General features: G+C 42.6%; 1 protein-coding gene across 8 annotated transcripts in view; it reads right to left on the bottom strand.

The window, feature by feature from the left end:
* Positions 1 to 24,189, bottom strand: part of VAV2 (vav guanine nucleotide exchange factor 2) — a 277,949-nt gene that overhangs the window by 22,979 nt on the left and 230,781 nt on the right. For 3 of the 8 annotated variants that reach the window (XR_013274298.1, XM_077479141.1, XM_077479147.1), the window contains exons 9-23: positions 23,128 to 23,227; positions 19,090 to 19,185; positions 18,347 to 18,415; positions 17,717 to 17,803; positions 17,041 to 17,126; positions 16,306 to 16,438; positions 15,142 to 15,156; positions 12,656 to 12,765; positions 8,606 to 8,707; positions 8,303 to 8,391; positions 7,323 to 7,351; positions 5,124 to 5,174; positions 4,244 to 4,265; positions 2,352 to 2,479; positions 2,199 to 2,264 (exon numbers count right to left, since the gene is read on the bottom strand). Coding sequence is in view for 7 of the 8 variants with exons in the window: in XM_077479141.1 (XP_077335267.1) it covers positions 2,199 to 2,264; positions 2,352 to 2,479; positions 4,244 to 4,265; positions 5,124 to 5,174; positions 7,323 to 7,351; positions 8,303 to 8,391; positions 8,606 to 8,707; positions 12,656 to 12,765; positions 15,142 to 15,156; positions 16,306 to 16,438; positions 17,041 to 17,126; positions 17,717 to 17,803; positions 18,347 to 18,415; positions 19,090 to 19,185; positions 23,128 to 23,227 (1,183 nt within the window). In the remaining variant the exon portion in view is untranslated. The remainder of the gene's footprint in view (positions 1 to 2,198; positions 2,265 to 2,351; positions 2,480 to 4,243; positions 4,266 to 5,123; positions 5,175 to 7,322; positions 7,352 to 8,302; positions 8,392 to 8,605; positions 8,708 to 12,655; positions 12,766 to 15,141; positions 15,157 to 16,305; positions 16,439 to 17,040; positions 17,127 to 17,716; positions 17,804 to 18,346; positions 18,416 to 19,089; positions 19,186 to 23,127; positions 23,228 to 24,189) is intronic. The other 5 variants (XM_077479142.1, XM_077479145.1, XM_077479146.1 and 2 more) reach the window with 5 other exon arrangements.

Raw genomic sequence — 24,189 nt, 5'->3', positions numbered from 1 at the left:
CCAGCCAAGACACTTTTGAAGCCAATGTCAACTTCACGTAACATTTTTTTGCTGCTTATATTTCTTTTTCCCCTCAAATACATTTCTTTCCTTCTTGTAATGATTGCTTGCTTGTGTGCCTGGACTCCCCTGCCAAACTTGAGCCCATCTTGGTGCTCTATACACGCCTAATGTATATGGGACAAGTGTGGCGGCTTGCACCACCCTAGCCTGACTGTAACAAGTCATACAGTAGTAGTTTGTTCCAAAAATGCCTGGATTCTTTCCTAAATTCACCAACTATAACTGAATACTAATACTTATTGGTAAAGTTTATCCAGGGAATAGCAGATTATCTCTTGGGGGATCAGCAAGGATTTTTTTCCCCCCACTGGAGCAGATTTGATCATACCTGGTTTGCTTTTTCTACCTTTCTCTGGATCATCTGTCAGTATAGGATTGTCTATTGGGAGGTTTTGTCTGTGTCTGTGCGCGTCTGCGTCTGTGCGCGTCTGCGTCTGTGCGCGTCTGCGTGTATTTTACTTCTCTCTGTGGGTTGAACTGGATGGACTTTTTGCAACCAGAGTAAAGGCCCGTACACACGATCCGAAAAACAGAGGAGAAATACAAATTTTGTATGATAATCGGATCATTAGTACAGAGCTTTCGAGACACGATTATGACAATTCATCTCATATTATTCGACCGGACAAGCACGAAAAATTTTCCTCGCACAATACCAGATCGTACGATTTTTGTTTAGTCAGTACAGTTGTCATCTGAAAATACAATACAAATATGTTACAACACATGACATCACTTCCGATTTTTTTTTTTTTCTGTCGTATGAGAATTTGTGACTTTAGTATTCAATTTCTACTTGCGACTATTAACCACTTTGCGCCCGTAGGACGTCCAGGGACGGCCTCGGCTTTCGGTGGTTATATCTGAATGATGCCTGAGGCCACTATATCTGAATGATGCCTGAGGCCACTATATCTGAATGATGCCTGAGGCCACTATATCTGAATGATGCCTGAGGCCACTATATCTGAATGATGCCTGAGGCCACTATATCTGAATGATGCCTGAGGCCACAGACATCATTCAGATATCGGCATTTTCAGCCAGCGATTCCCTGCACCATAAGAATGATCATAGCGGCTGTCCTGCCGCTTGATCATTCTTGCGGCAGGGGACTTCCCCCCCCTCCCTCCGGTGCTTCTACCGACTCACCGCTTCCATCAAGTGAGTCGGTCACAGGATCCACCAGCCCCCGGATAATACCATAGAGATTTCTGGCGGACCAGATCGTCCCCGGAGTTACTATGATCGTTTGGAGGCCAGGCGCGATGTTATGACGTCACGCCCGGCCTCTGCATTCAAAATAACGGCGCCAATTTGGCTAGGTAGCAAGGATCCTTTTTTTATTTTAGGCTTCCCAGCCTAGAGGTGAGATGTGGGGTCTTATTGACCCCATATCTCACTGTAAATCGGTCCGATCGTGCCATATTTCTATTACAAGGTTTACATTCCTTGTAATAATAAAAAAAAAAAAATTATTACTTTTATTCCTAAGTGTCAAACTAAAATTATAAAAGTAAAATTAACAATAAAAAAAAAAAAAAAAATTTAAAGCACCCCTGTCCCTGTGAGCTCGTCTATCACATTATGCAAAAAAATTGGGCTGTAAAAAACTGAGTTTTTTTTTTTAAAGCATGAAACGTTTTTTTTTTCTGAAAAAAACCCGCTCGAAAAATTGCTGCGCAAATACCGTGCGAGATAAAAAGTTGCAACAACCGCCATAGTATTCTCTAGGGTCTTTGCTGAAAAAAAAAAAAAACATATATAATGTTTGGGGGTTCTATGTAATTTTCTAGCAAAAAAAGGATGAATTTTACATGTAGGAGAGAAATGTCAGAATTGGCCTGGGTGCGAAGTGGTTAAGCGAAAATTCGTACAATCGGTCATACAATATTCGGATTGTGTGTATGGGCCATTATTATGTAACTGTATACATTGTACAGCTCACAGCAGACTCAAAGAGCAGAACACGTGGATAATTCTGATAATGTCATTAAGCCCTGCCTATATAAAGTGTATTCCAAACACCCACTAATTACATAAAATAAATATTTAGAAGGAAGAACTATATGGGAACCTTAGCACATATAGAAAATACCACAAAGTGTATGAAGCCACTGTAATATGGCACTTACCACAGGACAGGGCTTAACTGAAGAGCTGGGGAAATAACCCGATTTTTTAGTCAGTAGCAAGCGTCCCTGTTAAGAGAAGACAAAGCCATTGGTCATCATTTAGACTTGGTGGATACTGGCAGATTTTCTCCCAAGTTGTAGCTGCGCACCTACCTCCCACCATGGGGAATCTGGGTCACCCCTCAGCAGCTCAATCACCTCCCCAGTCTGGAATGTTAACACTGGCTTTCCCGGAGGAGCGGGGTTTCCATAGTAATTCTGTATTGCTACCATCTTGGGTCCTGGCATCAAAAGGTACCATAAAAGATGTACAAGGGCAGAGAGACAAATATCATATAGATGTAAGAGAGCCGACAAGGGACAAATACAAAACAGTTGGATTTCTTTTTTTCCACCAATATTTACTGACTGAATTACCATGCTGTCAGTCCAGCCATGGCAGAGTTGAGTTACAGAGACAAATGTCAAAAGCACTTTTTCGTCCCTGCTGCATTCCTAGGAACCCATAATATCTTGCAATTTTTTTTAGGAAAGGAAACTCTACCCATCAGGGCCTCTCTGCACGCATCCCTAATGCCGCGTACACACGATCGGAATTCCGGCCAGAAAAAGACCGATGAGAGCTTTTCATCGGAAAATGCGACCGTGTGTACGCTCCATCGGAATTTAGCTGTCCGAATTTCCGCCAGCCAAAAATTAATAGCATGTTCTCAATTTTCCCGACGGAAAAACTTTCTATCGGTAATTCCGATCGTGTGTATGCAATTCCGACACGCCAAAAATCACGCATGCTCAGATTCAACTACGAGACGGAAGCTATTGGCTACTGGCTATTGAACTTCCTTTTTCTAGTCCCGTCGTACGTGTTGTACGTCACCGCGTTATAAATGATCGGAATTTGATGTGACCGTGTGTAGGCAAGACATCTTGAGCCGAATTCCATCGGAATTCTGTCGGGAAAACCATCAGAGCTTTTTCCGACGAGAATTCCGATTGTGTGTACGCGGAATAAGTTTTCAAAACCTATGCTTAATCCCCTAGAGACAACAGTAAATGGATTGACCCAAGACAGGCAGAAGCTGTAAAGAAGTACCGGTAGGAGGCTGTAGTTCCACCAGAGGTCTAATAAATGCCCTGTCAGATTGGGGAACAGGATAATTAAATTCAGATTAAGGGCTTGTTCAAGCCACGGCATGTTGCAATGATGCAATGCATATGTGCAGTGCATTAAAAATCATTCCAATTTCCATGCCAACACCCCGATACAGTTCATCATAGTGCAAAATTGTACAGGGCATTGTTTTTGTGCACTGAGGTGCATTGGCAACCCATCGGCTTCCTAACTGAGGCTGGGTTCACACTGCAGCGGTGACGAGAATTGGATGTGATTCGCACCGCACTGCAGTGCAAATCACATCCGATCTCTGTGCGATGCGAGTTCAGCCATACAGATAGTATGGCTGAATTCGCATCGCACCCGGCCCAAACTCGCACAGGACCCTTTTTTTGGTCCGCAGCAGAATCGGATCGCATGGGTGTTCACACCATGCGATCCGATTCCTGTCCGAGTTTGCAGATCGCACTGCGATATGCGAACTGATCTGGGGGTGTCATTAACTTTTCACTGACACTCCCAGCAGTTCGCATAGGGCAGTGTGAACTGCCGCCGGGAGGCATGCGATGCGGGAATCGGCAGCGGATTCGCAGCGTTCCCGCATCGCTGCAATGTGAACCTAGCCTAAAGCCTAGTACAGACTGCTTTTTTATTTTTTTTAAACTGACAGCTCAGGTCGGAGCCACTGTTCTATTGTGTTCTGACAGCGGGACGGAACCCCGCGCCAGAACACTCCAGTCAGCGCTCTCAGCCATTGACTTCAGTTGGCCCGGCTGCAGTACACACGGGACAATGACGCCCGACATTCACAAACTCTATAGGTAAACTAAGTGGGTTTTCTAAATAGTGCTAGCATTGCTTCATTTAAAAACAGTGCAAAGCAAGAATTAATCAGTACATATTTAAAATATGAATAGAACTGCAGACTCACCAGATACTGTGATTAGAGGATCCTATGAGGAGAAACAAAATGAGGGTGTTAAAATTGTCTATTTACAAAGTAAGCCGCCCCAAAATTTTACCAAATCCACTTTTCTATTCTGTATTAATTAACAAAAGTACCAAATATAGTTATAATTGTGCTACCAAAGAAATATCAAAAAATATATGTGTAGCAGCCAGCATCTACAATGATACGATTGCGAAATTGTAAATTAAGTAATTAAAAAAAGTGACAGGTAATCACTGTCCGGCTACATTTCCCATGATGCTCCACCAGCTGTGGTCCTGAAGTTCATTTAAATGTTGAAAATTACGAAAAAAGGAGCAAAGAATGCCTCAAACTATGCAATTCTAATTTGTTGCGTGTAACAACTGTTTGATAGGAGTCTACCAACGGCAGGTATGAGGATCTATCCACTCTGAGAATTCCAGTTCTTGTATGTAGTGTTTGAAAACCTGGTGTTAAAGAGCTGTTTATTTTTTATTTTTTTTAGCAGCAGTGCTTGTGAAGCAAGCAGTTAAAATTCTACAATGTGCCAGGGCTCAAGTTAAATAGAGACAAACGGTAAAGAACTGGAATTTATCTTACAAGTGGAGATGAAAAAACTGTAAACCAACATCCCCTTTTAAAGTCGGACTGCCCATGTGAATTTCTTGCTGGTTGAGCATACTGGGCATTGTAGTTCATTCAGCATGAACATGAAGATTAAGATTTCCAGCCCCAATAAGAATAATAATTAGAGGTGTACAGTCAATAGAAAGAAGAATTGCTCACAAGATGCCCATATAAGACCAAGAACAAGATTGATTGGTCAGATCCGAAAATGGAAGCTATGATTGGATTCCCTTAACTGCTCCTATCTACCCACCTGATCTGCCCCTGAGGCATTAGAGGCACTTGGAGAGTGAATGGACGGAGCCTATGTGACAACATACAACAATGTCTGGTTAACTTGATCCAGAGATATTATTCATCTAATTAGAAGGATAAAAGTTGATACACCAGGGAGCCCCGAGTGCAACAACTCAGGAAACAGAATCCCTGTACAGTTGACAGAACTCCACGGTGTAGCCAACAAAGGGAGCAAAAAAATAACTAAAAAATCAGTGTATCTAACACAGGGCAGAAATTCACAGCGGATTTATGTCCCACAGCATATCATAAGGTGCTTAATGGTTTGCAAAGGTGTTAATCTTCAAAATGTACAATAGGCTTGTGCAATTCGTTTCGTAACGAATCGAAATTCGGCCGAATTTTGCATCTTTCGGACATTCGGATGCATCCGAATGTCCGAATAAAAAAACAACGAATTACAACGAATACGAAAGAAATATAACGAATGAATTCAAATTAATTCGACATGATTCGGCAATTCTTTAAAGATCTAATGAAACAAAATGTCAGCTCAAAGTAAATCTTATAGTTCAATCAGCTAATTAATTTTGTGCCGGAGGTTGGATTACTGGCAAAGTGCATTCCTGAGAACTGAGTGAGAAGGGGGTTGTATTGTATTTGAGCCGAGGAGAAGAGACGTTGTCATTGTGTGTTTTAAAAAGATTCAATAAACAAACAACTTTCCAAACTACGAATCATTATCACGAATGTATATACATACATAAATAGCGAATTTCAACGAATACGAACTAATGAATTAGAGACTCTACGAAAAATAACGAATTATCTGAAAACGTATTAACGCAACATAACGAATATAACAGAACGAAATGATGTATTTTACGAATGACAACGAACCGAAACTAAACGAAATTTTCCATTGTGCACAAGTCTAATGTACAATGGATTCCCCGTGGGGTTTTTAAGCAGCAATGAGAGACAATATTAGTTAAAAATAAGTTTTTTTTTTATTAATCCAAAAAGCATTGTAGCCACAATGATTTTAAAATTCAAGCTCTGGTGTACATTATTGAAACAATTGGATAAATAGAGATACATACAACATTTAGTACATAATTCATATGAAAGGATTACAAAAAAATCTTCAAAATATTTTTATATTTTTGTAATCATTTCATATGAATTATGTACTAAATGCTGTATGTATCTCTATTTATCCAGTTGTTTCAATAATGTACACCAGAGCTTGAATTTTAAAATCATTGTGGCTACAATGCTTTTTGGATTAATAAAAAAAATCAAAAAAACTATTTTTAACTAATATGGTCTCTCATTGCTGCTTAAAAACCCCACGGGGAATCCATTGTGCATTTTGTAGAATTCTATCCGGGGTGTGCAGCCAGATCAAAATTAAGATTTCTTATGCACCCTTCTTTTACATTCAAGGTGTTAATCTTAAAGCGGAGCTCCACCCTAAAGTGGACCTTCCGCTCATTGGAATCCTCCCCCCTCCTGCACCACAATTGGCACCTTTCAGGGGGGAGGGGGGGTGCAGGTACCTGTACAGTACAGGTATCTGCACCCACTTCCGGCGTAGATTCTGCAGAAGGCACGCCCCTTTCCGCAGAATCTACGCCCCTTTCCGAAAGTCCCCCGCTGCCTGCTGGGAAACACACAGATCCCAGAGGCAGCGGGTCCATCCTTATTGCGCAGCGCGACTCGCGCATGCGCAGTAGGGAACCGGGAAATGAAGCCGAAAGGCTCCACTTCCTGATTCCCATACCCAAGATGGCGGCGGCAGCACCCGAGAGACGATCGAGAGATCGGCTTCGGGTGCCGACATCGCGGGCGCGCTGGGCGGGTAAGTGTCACTATTTTAAAAGTCAGCAGCTGCAGTATTTGTAGCTGCTGGCTTTAAAAAAAAAAAAAAAAAAAAAAAAAAAAAAAACGCGGCGTCCCGGCGGACTCCCGCTTTAACACACCAAAATGAGTACAGACAGAAACAGCATAGGGCCTTCTCATTGTTCGCAAGACCTCACAGCTTTTGATAAATTGACTGATAAAAGCTTGGACACAATTTAAGCTACTGAAGAAATAAAAAGTACCAGTATTCACTGGGACACACGGGGGCCTTGTAATTCCTTATCAGCTATGAGATGCAAGTAGGTCATGATAGATTAGGGAGCCGTTATATAGATCTGGAGTGACTTACAGAATATCTTACCATGTCATCACTGGGACCTGAGAAGGGAGAGAACACAGAAGGATTATTGCAGAGTTCTCAGAACGTTTGTCTTCACATCTCAGAACTCTTCAGGCTGACATTGGCTACTTGCATGGGTGGCTTTCATTACATAACCCCAGAAATAAATGGTATTTTCCCAGAAAGAAGGCGCACTGCCCCCAGCGAGAGGAAAGGCATAAAAGGGAAGTGCTACATGACTAAAGCCACAAATGAGTGATACATACAGAACTAAATACAACATACTGCAAAGTAATACTTTTAAAATGTTTTTTAAAATGTAAAATTCTGTTGGCTCCATCCATTAGCCCACCTCTTTGTCTGCCCTTTGGACAAGCTCACTTTGAGCTCTCTTTCTCATTTAAAGCGGTGTTTCAGGCGTAAATTTTTAATTTTTTTTTTTAAAAGTCAGCAGCTGAAACAAAAGTAGCTGCTGACTTTTAATAAGGAGACTTACCTTTCCAGGGTCGCCCGCGATGTCGGCCGCTGAGGCCGACATGGCTCTCGGGTCTTAGCGCTGCCATCCTCACTAAGGGAAACAGGCAGTGGAGCCTTGGGGCTTCACTGCCCGTTTCCTACTGCGCATGCGCGAGTTTGCGCTGCGCTTTGTGAATGGGACGCGCTGCGTTAGGGAACACACAGCTCCCAGAACACAACGCGGAGGAGGAGGGGAGAAGGGTGAAGATCACCGAGGAGCAGGAAGACGGCAGATTAGGAAGACTGCCTAGCAACAGGGATTTCTGGCAAAGTAAAAAAAAAATTTTCGCAGATGTTTTATTTTATTTAAGAATATTAATGTTTTTTTTTTTTTTTTTTTTTTTTTTAGGGTGGCCCTCCACTTTAAAGCCACTAGAGTAGCTTCTTTTCTCATAAATCAGTTTTCACAGCAACCCCTTCCGCTAAAAGCCTTTCAGATGGCTTGACTTGTCCTACTATATATGGAGACTCACCCATTTTACATGCATGGATTGTTTCGAGGCATTCCTTGTGTACACCGACCCCGCACTTAGAGCAGTAGTAGCCCTGGTAGAATGTGCCCCTGTCAGAGAAACAAAAAAGACTGTCAGATATCCCTCGGTGTTCATTGTGCAATGTTGCTGCTTTTTTGCAAAAGAATTCTTAAATTGCAATTTTTTTTTATGATTTTCCTGAATTTAAACATTTGTTCAGTCTGCAAGAAGGAATCACAAATTAGCAAGTCTGTAAATCCTCCTTAATTGCAGCAGGTTACAAAACGCGACTGCACCACCCACCTCAGAAACATCTTACAGGCTTTACAGCTAGTCGTCTTATCAAAGGTAAACATCTGGAAGTTGTGGTGGTTGGCGTTGGCTTTCTCTGGCTTGATGTTTGACCTAACAAAACAGAAAAATGGCCACTCAGAAAAGGGAAGTCTTCCTATTATATTTCTTACGAACAGATTATAAGAAACAAGAGGCATCATTGTGGTACCAGGGTAAAGGCCAGGCCCCACTGAATTGATATTTAATGCTTGGGCGGCACAGTGGTGTAGTGGTTAGCACTCTCGCCTAGCAGTAAGAAGGTTCGCTGGTTCAAATCCCAACCATGACACTACCTGCCTGGAGTTTGCATGTTCCCCCTGTGCCTGCGTGGGTTTCCTCCAGGTACTCCGGTTTCCTCCCACACTCCAAAGACATGCAGGTAGGTTAATTGGCTTCTGTCCAAAATTGGCCCTAGAATATGAATGGGGACCTTGGATTGTGGGCTCCTTGAGGGTAGGGACCAATGTGAGTGTACAATGTACAGGGATAGGGACAATTGTAGACACTCAGGTTGAACTGGATGGACTGGTGTCTTTATTCAACCTTACTAACTATATGGCTGCTTTTCAAATGGTCCACTTTAAATAAGGAAGACCAATCACAGTTCTGCTGACAGGACCCAATTAGCTGCAGCAGATCTGAATGGCTGTCCTGAATAAAAGCCTGGCATCTGACTATCCATGGCTATAGGGCCAACCACCCTGAAACTTTAAAGGATAAGTTCACCTTTGGGAACATGTTACATGCTGCAGCCTGATTTGCAAATGTTGGCTTGTAGTCCTCAATGAACTACCATGGCACTGCGAGCGCTGTGGTAGTTCATTGGTTCTTCCTGTGAAGTATCTGCTTGCCCATATGGGATGTACAGGCACACAGACGGGTCTGCAGGAGACCTGCATGGCACCAGTGACCTGCTTTACAGACTACAATTTTTTTTTTTAAGTGAACTTATCTTTTAAGAAATGTTTGTGTAATAGAAGATTTAATATCCAAGTTCATATTATCATAGTCTGGATGGTGACAGCATCAGGCAACTAATATTAAGAAGAAATAGGTTTCTCTGACAAAAAATGTTGGCTTATCTAACTTTTTTTACAGTTTGATGATTTAATTGCATAAAACAGAAAAGCAACACTGCCTTACCAAACAATATAAGGCCCCTTTCACGCGAACGGCTGTTCTGCCGCAGTTAAAAGCATGCAATTTGTTCTGTGAAATTCAAGACTCCAGGCACTGCGATCAGCTGCATTTGTATAGTGTGATTACATGCGGTTGCGTATAGCTGCGGTAGTAATTCCCATAGCAACTCTTATTTATTGTTTTTTCTTGGGTCCCTTGAATCTACCCATGATGCATTTCGGTCCTCTGCATTTCAAACCATCTATTTCCATCTATATCCTTTTTTTTCTTCTCACGCTGCTATCCGCAGGTGAAATAGTACACTGCGATTACCTGCGGTTATGTGCCGATAGCTGCGCTAAATCGCTCCTGGACGCAGTCAATTCTATTTTTTCTATCCGCACCAAACCACATGTAACTAAGTCGCAGCTAAACGCAGTGTGTGAACGGGGCCATAGGAAAGCATTGTGTGCTTTTAGCTGCAGTAGAAAACTATAAAATCCGCAGCTAAAAGCGCCATTCTATCCGCCCCGTGTGAAAGGGGCTTAAGACCCCAGAAGAGAACACTGCCGTCACTGGATGTTTACCAACAGAGTGCAGACCTTAGACTAAGGCTTAAAGTGGTTGTATAGTCTTTTTTTTTAACTTTTACCTACAGGAAAGCCTATAATAAGGCTTACCTGTAGGTAAAAAAAATATCTCCTACACCTTTACGGTTTAGGAGATATTCCCCTTGGTATGCGCCGCTGACTGCAGCGGCGCATGCGCACGAGGGGATTCTCGGCCTGAAAATCCGGCAGTGTCCGGCCGGCCGGAATGAAATCTCCCGCGCGCATGCGCGGGAGTGACGATATCGCGGCTCCGGCCACTCACAGCGCCGGAGCCGCGATACCCGGAAGAAATGCAGAGGGAGCATGTCAGCTCCCTTGGCGTGGATCGGGCCAGATCTCGGGGCCTCGTTCTAAGGTAAGTATTTCATAATGAGCTAGTATGTGGTGCATACTAGCTCATTATGCCTTTTGCTTTGCAGGTGTTAAAAAAAAAAAAAAATAGCGGTTTTACTACCGCTTTAATGTACACGGCATGTTTTACAACTTCCCCTGAACGATTTAACTAGACAGATCGTAAAACGATGGTTCAAAAATGTCCGTTTTGCTGCGTTTACATGCCGCGTTTGTGTTTAGAAGCATTTTTTTTATTTATTTTTCAAATAGCCAAAAATGAAAAACCCCTGTAAAGAAAAACGCAGCTAAACACGAGTTACCACTGCCTCTAAAACATCCGTTGTGAAAGCATTTTTTTTGTTTTCCAAAAAAATACTTTGGAACTCAAATACCTAGAAATGACCCTGTGTACATGATGGTAAGCTCTAACGAGCAGGGCCCTCGGAGTCCCCATGTCTAGAATTGTATTGTCTACCCTAATGTTGTAAAGCGCTGCGTAAACTGTCCGCGCTATATAAATCCTGTATAATAATAATAATAATAATAATAATGTACTGATAAGATAACAGAGGAAAGTTCAGGGGCAGCTGAAAAAATGCCCAACTGCTCCTAAACATCTGTATTACCAGCAGCAGTTTACATGAAGCCTTAAAGTGGTTGTAAACCCTTACAAACCACTTTGACTTACAGGTAAGCCTAGATTAACCTGTGTTGCCATTGTGCTGGGTGTTCAGTGTGCTCCTGTACCTTTAAGAAGAGGTGGCTCCCCTTCAGTCCACCTGCTCTCACCTATCCATCAGAATGCATGTGCCTCCACTGTGGGGACACTCATAAGTTAGTGTTAGGTACCACAGATACTGGGGTGCCTTGGCGGGGCTCTGTGGCTTACGCATGCATTTGCAAATGTGTGCAGACTAAACCCCTGTTTTTAACGCATATTGTTAGACAGGTTAATTGGTGGTCTGTGGGCTGGTGGTAAGTAAAGCTTGGTTTTTTCCTCGGTTTATCCTTGGGTTTGTTTGTATCTAGATTAAGGCTTACCTGTTGGTCCAAGAAATATCTCCTAAACCTATAAGGTTTAGGAGATATTTACAAAAAGACAGCCACCGCTGTCTACGGCGCATGCGCCATAGACAGCGGCGCGCAGGCGCACTGGGGCAGGCTGCAGATCGCGGCGATATGCCGTGAGTGTCGGCTCCCGTGCACACGCGCGGGAGTGACGTCATTGCTGCTCCAGCGAATCACAGCGCCAGAGCAGCGAGACCCGGAAGTCACTCCGGGATCCATGGCAGCGGTGGACATGAAGACGGAGGACCGCTTTGGAGGCTTCGTTCTTAGGTAAGTTATTCTTAATGAGCTAGTATGCTATGCATACTAGCTTATTATGCCTATGCCTTGCAGGTTGTTTTTTTTTTTTTTTTTCTTTTTCACCCATGGGTTTACAACCACTTTAAGCTGACCATACATGGAACAGATTTTCATTGGTTCCATGATGAACCGGGCCAAAATTGAAACTGTGGGTGGCCCTATAAGCACCTTCCCGTCCAATCATTCTACCAGGCAGAACATTTTCTACAGAATAGCCGCTGCATCCAGAGTCAGCCATTGTTCAGTTATTCTGGTGTCAACTGTGAGAATACAATACCCAACAGGAGAGATTACTCCATCCATGCTGTTTAGGGTAGATGGGGGAATCGAGATTTTGCCGGCTCAGCCTGTGGGGCTCAAAGTCTCACAGTGTATGGCCAGCTTATCAATAAACTAAGCATGAGAAGCATGAATGCGTACTTCTCTCTGTGCAGAACTGCAGTGTAGGAAGCAGAGCCCACTGATGTACTGTGCAATCTCCTGATGTCGAGAACATATAAAAGCACAGAGATGACCAGCCTGGGACTGAGGGGTGCGGAAAACAAAAAAATATATACAAACAGTGAAGTTTAAATTAAAATGATTGTACATTGCCATTTCAAACTGCTCCATCCACTTCCTCTTCATGTCATCTGTCTTGCAGAAGAACTGGAAGCCCTGCTTCCCTTGTAGGTGTACCAAGAAGAAGCCATAGGACCACTGCAGAGAGAGGGAGCAGAGATGGACTTACATCTATCTGAACTCTTCCACCAACAGACTAAAAAACACAGTCCACTCAGAGAGAGAAACAAAGATGCTCAGACATCCTGGGATATTTACTGCAATCATAATCACACTATAACTAATGGCCCATACAAACGATCTGAAAATTGGATGGAAAATGCTGATTTCGACGCGATTGTACGATAATCGGATTGTTAACACAGAGCTTTCGAGAGCCGATCACAACAATTCATCCAATATTATTTGATCGGACAAGCACAAAAATTTTCCTTGTACCATACCAGATTGTACAATTTTCATTTAGTCAGTACAGTTGTCGTCCGAAAATACAACGCAAATACATTACAACACATGACATCACTTCCGATTTTTTTTTTCCCTGTCTTATGAGAATTTTTCTGACTTTAGTAAGCCATTAAATTTCTACTTGCGACTATTAAAACCCCTTGTCGCCAAGCGTACGCAAATGTGCATACTCGGCTTCCGGGGGTTATACCGGGATGATGCCCGCACCTGCAGGCATCATCCCGGTACCGTTTTTCAGAGCGGGCGGTTGGCTTTCCAGCCATAACAACCGATTCGCCTCCCGCCGCTCTTACCGGGGCTCCCGTTCAATCGGGAGCACCGATGAACAATCCATCGCTTCCAGCGGCTAGGGAGGGACTGGAATGAAGCCGTAAGTGGCTTCATTCCAGTCTCCTAATGGTAAACACGGAAGTGACGTCGTGACACTACTATAAAATATATATACACTATTCAGAATCGCTGAAAACGGCGATCTGAATACTTTGAAGTGTAAAGGAGGGATCGATCCCTCCATAAAGAGTACCTGTCACCACCTATTACTGTCACAAGGGAGGTTTACATTCCTTGTGACAGCAATAAAAGTGATCAAAAAAAAAAAGTATTAATTTTAAAATAAATAAGAATTTTTTTTTGTAAAGTGCCCCCCCCCCCCCATCGGCGCGAGCAGCAAAGAAAACGCATACGGAAGTCGCGCCCGCATATGTAAAAACTGTGTTCAAATCACACATGTGAGGTATCGCCGCGATCGTCAGAGCGAGAGCAATAATTCTAGCACTAGACCTCCTCTGTAACTCTAACCTGGTAACCGGTAGAAAATTTTAAAGCGTCACCTATTGAGATTTTTAGGTAGCGTAGTTTGTTGTCATTCCACAAGTGCGTGCAATTATAAAGTGTGACATGTTTGGTATCTATTTACTCGGCGTAACATTATCTTTCACATTATGCAAAAAAAAATTGGGCTAATTTTACTGTTTCGTTTTTTTAAAATTCATGAAAGTGTCCCTTTTCCCAAAAAGTGGCGTTTAAAACACCGCTGCGCAAATACCGTGTGACATAAAATATTGCAACAATCGCCGTTTTATTCTCTAGAGTCTCTGCTAAAATATATATATATATATATATATATATATATATATATATATATATATATATATATATATATATATATATATATATATATATAAATAATGTTTGGGGGTTCTAAGTCATTTTCTAGCAAAAAAATATTTTAAGATTTTAACTTGTAAACACCAAATGTCAAAAATAGGCTTAGTCATGAAAGGGTTAAGCGGAAAAAATTGGCCGATCTGTCGTCCGATTTTCGGATCATGTGTATGGGCCATTATCCTTCACTTTGATTCTATTTTTATTTTTAAAGCAGACCCCCTCAGCAACTTTATTGTGACATTTCAGGAATGTATTTACATTTATAAAACAGCAACAGTATCATTTTTCAACAATGTTTCACCTTCCATCAATATAAAGCAGCCCCCAAGCACCACTTCAGTGACTTTATCTAGGCTAGGATGAGGTCAGCCGTGTGCTGCACACAGGAAGCATTTCCTCAATCCCCGCTACCCAATAACCCCACAGACTCTACATTATAACTTTGCAACAAGAAAAATAGGAGACGGGCTGATCCATGTCAGACATTTGTAAACTTAACCAAGAAGTGTAGCGGGTGCCAGAATTTACATAATTGTGCCATCTCTAAGCTGGCATCTCAAAGAAATGGGTTGTGACCAAGGATGATGCCTGAACAAAGATGGCACCATCCCGAGGAAAAAAACATATGCAGGCATTGTCAGAGGGAGTAGTTTGATTTCTGTGAGAGGAAATAAATACATGTTAGGTCCTTTATAAGAACTGTGAATATTATATATAAAATTGCGTCTCTCTAGAAAGCTTCGGGATTGTTCAATCTTGGAAATTCGATTTTCCAATTAGACTGACGCACTCTGAGCTGACATGGATCAGGATCCTGTGCTAATAACTATAGAACAGTATTTGATGTTCATTCCAGAGAAAGCAATGACGCCACCTTACCATCTTGCCATGTGACTTGTGAATGCATAAAGAGACCAGAAAGAAAGAAACTTTAAACATTGTGTACAATCATAAGTATAGGCATGAAATGTTAGTTTTTTTAAAAAGAATTATACTGTTTTATGATAAGGAGCTACTGACTTCATTTCTATGTGCCCTATTGGTGACCTGGGTTGTTCTTGTGCAGAAAAATGTAGGTCACTGCACATAGTGTGAAGGGGCACTTACAGTAAACTATTAGGCACTACAATGTAATCTGTGTCCCCAGACGTGCACCAACACTTCCACCTTGCTCACTCCCCCCCCCCCCCATCCTGTCCTGCCGGGGCTGCATGCTCTGATAAGGGCCTGGTATGGAATTTAGGGGGACCCCCATGACATTTTTTTAAAAATTGTGTCGTGGGGTTCCCCTTAAAATACATACAAGAGCCCTTTGGGATTGGGGATTTTTTCTTAATTTTTCATTGCTGAGGGGCGAAACCCGCTGACAGCTGATGAAACATTGGTTGGACGCAGCAGCTGGCTTGACAGCCCACTCCTAAACCAGCTATTCTAAGCCCTTATACACACGGACGGACATTCCGACAACAAAATCCATCGGATTTTGTCCGAAACTTGTGTTGTATACACATGGTCGGACAAAGTTGTTGGAAAATCCGATCGTACGGAACGTGATGACGTTATTTCGTTACGACGGGACTACGTTCAGGCTAGTAGCCAATAGCTTTGGTCTAGGAATTTGATCTGAGCATGCGTGGCACTTTGTCCAATCGGAATTCTCTACACACAATCGGACAAAGTCCGATCAGATCATGTTGTCGGAAAGTTTTACAGCCCAGCTCTAAAACTTTGTCGGTCGGATATTCCGATGGAAACAGTCCGATGGAGCCCACACACAGTCGGATTATCCGACAACGCGGTCCGATCGGACATTTTCCGTCGGACTGTCCGACCGTGTGTACAAGGGCTAAGACACGCCGGTGGCCGCCGGCTCCAAGAATTTGCATCTGAACCATATCTGGAAATCGCAGCTGAACAGCTGCTTCAGATAGTTGCAGTGAAAACGGAGGGGAAATATGCACCGGACATGTGTGCATCTAGCCTAAACCTCTCATCTGAGAATGTGATGATGTAGAATTAATACAACCCCCTCCCCGTATTTACCTTCTTGATGTCTTTGTTGTTCATGGGGTCATCTGTCATTTTATGGGACAGCAGTTCAATGATTTCCTTCAACTCATAGCTGTACCCTTTTCGCTTGCACACAATGACAACTTTATCAAACAGGAACAAATACCTGATGGGGAGAGAGAGTGGCAAATGACAGACAGCAGTTCATGAACAGTAAGGCCTCATGCACACTGGACATTATAAACACCAGTAGCGTTAGCTGTAGATGGCTGTAGCTGTAGAATGAGTCTTTCAGCGTTTTTTTTAGCTGTTGCGCTTTTTATTAAGCAGGGAGGGTAACAACTTTGTTCAAACACTGCATTTCTGCAGGCTCTGTCCACAGCCAGCAACAGCCTACTCAATATACTGGTGATGTCCATTTTGAGCTGTTGGTCTCTTGTAAGTAAGTCTTCTTACCTTGCACACCTCACTACTGCAAGAAAGCATATAGATTGCCACAATACCATTCACATAAAAGCAGACTCGTGCTCACAAAAGGAAAAGCAAGAAACTGCTAGAGCAGGGAGATGCAATTAGCGGACCTCCAGCTGTTGCAGAACTACAAGTCCCATGAAGCATAGCAAGACTAACAGCCACAAGCATGACACCCAGAGGCAGAGGCATGATGGGACTTGTAGTTTTGCAACAGCTGGAGGTCCACTAATTGCAGATCCCTGCACCTTCTCCTCTTATCTGGACCTCCACATCTTCACAACCAGCTGGCCTCACCTGTCCTGCTTCGCCTGGTTGACCATTGATCGGACCTTCAATTCTCCATCTATCTTTGGTCTTCCAAACTCTTCCAGTTTTACTTGCTGTTGGACATTAAATAAAAAAAATAACCCAAATCAGATCGGACACAAAACACATTCAGTGACCACAGATAACAATATTACTTTTGAATCTGGGGCTAAACTGCCAGATTTGACATATCTGTTTTACAGAGTACAATTCATGAGACAATGTCTATAGCAGAATAGAACATTCTGGTCACTGCAAAACCACAAGAAGCTCAATGGATGCAGATGCATGTTTTGATCATCCAACTTATACTGTTTGGAGGTGGCAGGTGGGGGTTTGGAAGGTGTCAAAATGGCAGCAAGTGCGCCCTTATGATACCAGTAGAAAAAGAGCCATAATAGTCCAGATTATATTAACCAATACTCATACACCCACAAGATGATGCAAAGAAAGTCACATTTGTCACATGTGACTTCCTCCAGAATCACAGCTCGTTGTGAGACAGAATTGGGGAGACACCAGGAAAGCCACAAAAATCAATGCGATGGTACCAACAAACATGGCCATTAGATATTGGGTGGAGTACATTCTTTCAAGGCATTAGGGAGAACACCAACATCCCCATTATTCTGAGGTCTGTGTGCCCAGAGCCCAATAGACTTACCAGGTTTTCTATGGAATTTTGAAACTCGCTGATCTTCTTCAGGGTCTCTTTGTCCCTTTTTACTTCATTAATGTACATGGCTAGATCCTACATAAAAAAAAAAAAAAGAAAAAACGTATAAAGATGAAAAATAAAACCCGAATGATAAAATGCTCATCTGTATTCCTCATAATCAGACTGTTGCTCTATAAAAATTATACGAATTTGCCTAAATAAAATACCATGGCATCATCACAAATAATACTTTCCGGTAACACACGAACACATTTCCCAGGTTTTCAATATTTTCATTTGCAGACCTTTATATTTGGAGTCGATAATGGGAGACATTCCTCTGCCAGGGGCTCAAATCCAGGTCTGAACAGAGAGCAGACAGCTATTTTACTGACTGGTGAACCTGCTGTTGGTTGAGATCAGAATAGGAGGAGTATCTCCACTCAGGGCCACTGGCCTAAAATATTATTTGTACTGGTTTGGAGGGGGGGTGTGGGGTTTGGGGAATTGTTAAATCCTCCCCAGCATCACGAACTCCAAAACAATCACCGGATTAGCCGACATTGTGAATCTGAGTCTTTCTGCAAAGGGGTACCTGTGATTCCATCAACAGATAATTCTGACAATGTATTTTACCTGCATAGCTTCTAGAGCCTCTCTCAGCGTTTGTCTTTCTGGACACTCTGATGTGTGACTGAGAAGTTCCTGTGTATAGATGAAAAGAGAATCAGTAGCTTTATCACAGGTCATTTCCCTACAGTAGTATTTCTTCCTACCCCCTCCCACTATGGTGAACTTTTTCTGCAATAGTTTGTGTCTCTTCATCTCCCACAATTGAGAGATTTCCCTTTAGTAATTTGTATGTGCCCATCTTACAGTAGCTGAAACATGGTTAGGGTTTATGTCAGGGATATGCAATTAGCGGACCTCCAGCTGTTGCAGAACTACAATTCCCATGAGGCATAGCAAGACTCAGAGCCACAAGCATGACACCCGGAGGCAGAGGCATGATGGGACTTGTAGTTTTGCAACAGCTGGAGGTCCACTAATTGCATATCCCTGCTTTACGTCATACATTTAAAAAATGTTCACTGTTCTTTAACGGTCTGGTGTTTCCAAGACTTTCTATCCACACCTGGTGTTCCTCGACCACCTCCACAACCGTTAAATGGTTGAAGGAGCCCACTCTAATGATCCAATATGATTTGAGCTGTCACTGACCTACTTACCACCTACAAGGTCTACCTCAAATGTACAATACAAAGCTACAGAAGATACAACGGGCAGAATCTGACTGGTTAATATGAGAAAACTGGCAGAGAGAGAGAAATACAATAGAACCCCTTTATTATGGGGCTTCGGTGTCAGATGAAACACACCTTGAGCAGGAGGTGATACTTAAGTACTCTCTGCATTGGGATCACCATCAGGTCCTGCAGCTTGAACTTCCCGTCCTGAACCTTCATAGAACATTCCTGCAAGAAAGAGAAAAGGTAAAAATATTTCCTGGATAAAATATTAAACGTACTTTCATAAAAAGAGGAAAACCGCAATTGGTATTATTTCCTGATCTAATGATGAAAGGTAACATGAAACTGCATACTGTAACATTCTCGCATATGGTTAGCTTACACTTCAGTAATTACATGAAAACACTGCAATCACCTCTTCTAAACTTTCTCAGCCTAAAATTGTTATAACAGAGAAAAGCAGATTGCACTTCACTTTGGAGCAAATATACACGGCAAATGTTACTTATGTAATGGGACTGGTAAACAGTGTGATAGACTCACCCGGGGCAGAGGCTTTCATAGGGGACTGAATGCTGGCCTCTTGTTTACCAACTATGGACCCTGGCATTTGAGGGAGCTAGAAGCATTTAGGAAGATGTTCCATTATGTAATGCAAAAGGACATTATTAAAAAGGCCACAGTGGTCTCTGCCAGCTCGGGACTCAATGTTGATGTCATCAGCAAGCCTGTCTGTGGCCCAATTTAATAATGTTTTATTGTAAGTAGGTCTCCTGCCACAACCAAAACAAGCCCCTATCGGCACTGAAAGACAGGCCAAGTAAAATAAATAAATAAATAAAAAAAAAACAACAAAACTTTTCCCCATACACGCAAAGGTTGTGCATTTTATGAGGACTGGGTCAACCCTGAAAGGGTTTTCGTTCCCCCAAAATGTTTTGCTTTTTATCCTATGGAAATGGGTTTTTAAGAACTGAGGTATTCCTGTAGTGGATCTTACATTTCAGTTCTCAATATTAACACCTTATGCCGCGTACACACGACCAGACTTTTCAACATCAAAAGTCAGACGGAACAATTCCGGCAGACCATTCGATCGTGTGTGGGCTGCAGCGGACTTTTGATTTGCAAAAGTCTGCCAGACTTTAGAAATGGAACATGCTTCAAATTTTTCTGCCAGAACTTCGCCGGACCCAGTTCCTACCGAGAAATCCGCTCGTGTGTATGCTAGTCTGACAGACAAAAACTGACGCGAGGGCAGCTATTGGCTACTGGCTATGAACTTCCTTATTCTAGTCCAGTCGTACGTCATCACGTTCAAATCCTTCGTACTTTGGTGTGATTGTGTGTGGCCAAGTCCGTTCATTCGAAAAGTCCGTCAGAACTCTGTCAGAACTCCGTCAGAACTCCGTTGAAAGTCTGTCGGACCCAAGTCCGGTCGTGTGTACGCGGCATTGCAGTTCCAATTAGGGATGTTTACTTGTTTAAAGATTCTGTAGATAGCTGTTTGGAAGCCCCCTAAAGACCTCCCCTTTACCCTTGCAGGTCCAGCAATTGCAATCCAGTAATTGGACAACTATTGGACAAGACAAATGAACAGGGACCAGGAACCTGTCTTCAAAAGACCCCGATTTCTTAGAACAATTTCAGTGGATGCTCTCAGCCTTGTTGTTTTGCGTTGATGTTCTAGAGCAGGGTCTCTAAACTACGGTTCCTCCTGATGCTGCTAGGGGTTCCTTGAGCAATGAGCAATTTCTGCCTCTCAGATGAAGAATTACCGACACCAATGAACATTTCATCTAAGGAGGGGATTCTTCCTAATGGCCACAAATGTAAGGAGCATTCTTTCTGCTGACCATCACACTAATGTACTGTGAGCTGCAAATGTAATTATTAGCAAGGATTCCCTGAAGTCATAAAATTATTTCAAGGATTCATCCATGTTAAAAAGATTGAGAAAGGCTGCTCTAGAGAACGCAAGTTGGCAAGCTTCTAGAATGTTCCTCAATTCTGTACATATGTGAAGGTTTGGTGACTAAAAACTTGGTCTTCTAAACTTGCTTGTAAAAAGAGATTCTCCTACACACACACATTTTGATAAAGTTTTATTTGTAGAATACCTTCATAAATTTCTCAAGGAAATCACTGGAGGAAAGATACTTGTACTCCACGAGAAAAAGTCTAAGCCCTTGTACACACGGTCGGACATTCTGACAACCAAATCCGTCAGATTTTGTCCAAAACTGTTGCATACACAAAGTCGGACAAAGTTGTCAGAAAATCCGATCGTACTTAACGTGATGACCTTATTTCGTTAGGACGGGACTACGTTCAGGCTAGTAGCCAATAGCTTTGGTGTAGGAATTTGATCTGAGCATGTGTGGCACTTTGTCCGATCGGAATTCTCCACACACAATCGGACAAAGTCCGATCGGATCATGTTGTCGGAAAATTTTATAGCCCAGCTGGAAAACTTGGTCCGTCGGATATTCCGATGGAAACAGTCCAATGGAGCCCACACACTGTCGGATTATCTGACAACACGGTCCGATCGGACATTGTCCATCGGAATGTCCGACCGTGTGTACAAGGGCTAAGTCTCCTACTCCTACCTCTACTAAGTAAAAGGGGTATTTTACTATCCCCAGGCATCAATCTCAAAACCAAAACTTAACAAATCCACTAACTCAGAAACCCTCCTAACAACGAGGGAGTGTCCCTACGCCACAAAGTGGGGGACATCTGTTGGTGGCAGTCTTGATCTGAGACTTCCTGGACCTCTGGGACCAATCTGTCATTTCAAAAGGGTACAAAATAAAGTTTCTATTCTCAGTCTCCTCCTTGCTTTTTGCTGTTCCAAAACCAAACTGTGGAAACTACTCAACACTGGATTTAAATTCTCTAAACAAATGCATTCGTATACCAAAATTCTAGATGGAATCAACAAAAATGTGTCATTGACATTACTGGCATCGAACATACAAGATGCCTCTCCATACATCACATACCCATCTTCCCCTCACATCAATGCTTTCTCCATTTCGCTGTGGTAGACAACTTCCAATGTGAATTACTACCATTTAGGCTATATTCTGCACCCTGAATGTATTCAAATGTGCTCACCCAGGACCTTTATGTCAAAGTTAGACTGAATGACCTCCTAGACTCTCCCAACCACTTGGTCTTTTTTCAGCTATCACTTTTCTATGTTTCTATATGAAGGAAATTGTCTTAGCCCTTGTACACACGGTCGGAGATTCCGACGGAATGTTTCCTATCGGACCATTTTGTTGGATAATCCGACTGTTTGTGGTCTCCATCGGACTGTTTCCATCGGAATATCCGACGGACCAAGTTTTCCAACTTGTCCGTAAAATTTTCTGACAAAATGCTCCAATCGGACATACTCCGATCATGTTTAGCCTACTCCGATGGACAAAGTGCCACGCATGCTCAGATCAAATTCCTAGACCAAAGCTATTGGCTACTAGCCTGAACGTAGTCCCATTGTAACGAAATAACGTCATCACGTTATGTACAATCGGATTTTCCGACAACTTTGTCCGACCGCGTGTATGCAACCGTTTCGGACAAAATCCAACGGATTTGGTTGTCAGAATGTCCAAACGTGTGTACAAGGGCTTACACTGCTTGGGTGAGGTAGTCAGGGCTGTCAGGATATACTTGGCAGCCATGGCCTCTATTTTCCAGAATAAGTGCCTTTGTTCTGCCTGGAGGTCCTCGTAGAGGATGTCCTGCTTCCCAATCCACCATTTTTAGGGAGATCAGGCAACTTATTTCCAGGGCCTGCCCCCATCAGAGCTCATTCTGCCAGGGTTGTTGGTGTCCCTTGGGCTTTTCAGACGCAAGCATCTAGTATCTGTATCCCAGATTGCCAGATATCCCAATTTTCCTCACTTAAGAGTGGGGACCTCTCACATCCTGTTGTGTCTATGGGACAGAAAGTGAAGGGAAATCTCCCCAATGGGACACAGATGGCAAAAACCCTAACAAGGGTTATGACCTCTCTCTCCCCCCCTCCCCTCTTACTCCATCATAAAGATTTGTCTTCAGTTCTACTTAAATTGCATAGGGGCTGTATTATGTGATTGGTTTAGCTGTAAAATGGTTCTAGACACACAATGGCAATTTCCTATGATAGCTTACCTCAATTTTCATCTTGACATCCTCCCTCATAACCATAAGCTGGTCCAGTGTCTGCTGGGAATATTCAATATGGCTGCAGTACTCTCCATATATAAGAAGCCTGGCCAGAAACAAGAGAGCAGAGTTAAAAAACCGACACATGCAACAGGTTTACTACCCGCTCAGCCCTTTCTGTATTCCTTATGGGTCAGGTTTTACTCCGCTTTTTGTGGATTATTTGTAGGAAATATAAATGTGTACTATAGCTTCAAAGCAGGACAGTACTGATGATTACACACCAGGGCTGATTTACTAAAGGCAAATAGACTGTCCACCTTGCAAGTGCAGTTGCTCCAGAGCTTAGTACATGAGGGGGAGCTCTGCTGACTCCCATCATCCAATCATGTGCAAAAAAAACAGTTATATCAGCGAGCTAAAATTTAAGCAGATCTCTGTAGGTACATTCCACTTAAGTCACACAGTATAATTCTTATACAACTATAGAGCCCTTACATATTCCACAATTCTGTACAGAGAGTATTCTACTCACATCAGTCTCTGCACCACAGTCATACACTGTAAGGCTCCATGCACACAGAAGCTCAAAAAAGCTTTTTCTGGACGCCAGATTGCTGGCAGAAAATGCTGGTTGAAAAACTTGCTTTCAACAGCGTTTTGTACTAGCGTTTATGAGCGTTTATTAGCGTTAGCGTTTATGGGCGTTTTCAATAAAAATACACAGAGGACACTCCAAAAATCCCACAGTACATTCCATACTCCCACAATGCATTGAAAAAATAGAATGCCGAACACTAATTAACGCGCGTTTATGAGCGTTTATCAGCGTTTGTCGTTTTTTGGCGGTGAAAAACTGCACTTTGAACGCAAATTTCTGGCGTTCAGAAAAAAGCCCATAAACTCCACTGCTCATTAAAGCTGAAAAACTTCCATGTGTGCATGGACACATAGGCTAACATAGAGTGGAGTTTATGGGCTTTTAAAAAAAAAACGCCCAAACTCCAATAAACTGCAGTTTATGAGCTCCAGTGTGCATGGAGCCTCAGTGTGCATGGAGCCTTATAT

The sequence above is a fragment of the Lithobates pipiens genome, unplaced genomic scaffold, assembly GCF_037356315.1.
Source record: "Lithobates pipiens isolate NorthernLeopardFrog02 unplaced genomic scaffold, aLitPip1_a1.2 Scaffold_14, whole genome shotgun sequence".
Classification (NCBI taxonomy): domain Eukaryota; kingdom Metazoa; phylum Chordata; class Amphibia; order Anura; family Ranidae; genus Lithobates; species Lithobates pipiens.
This window is presented reverse-complemented; position numbering and strand designations above follow the sequence as displayed.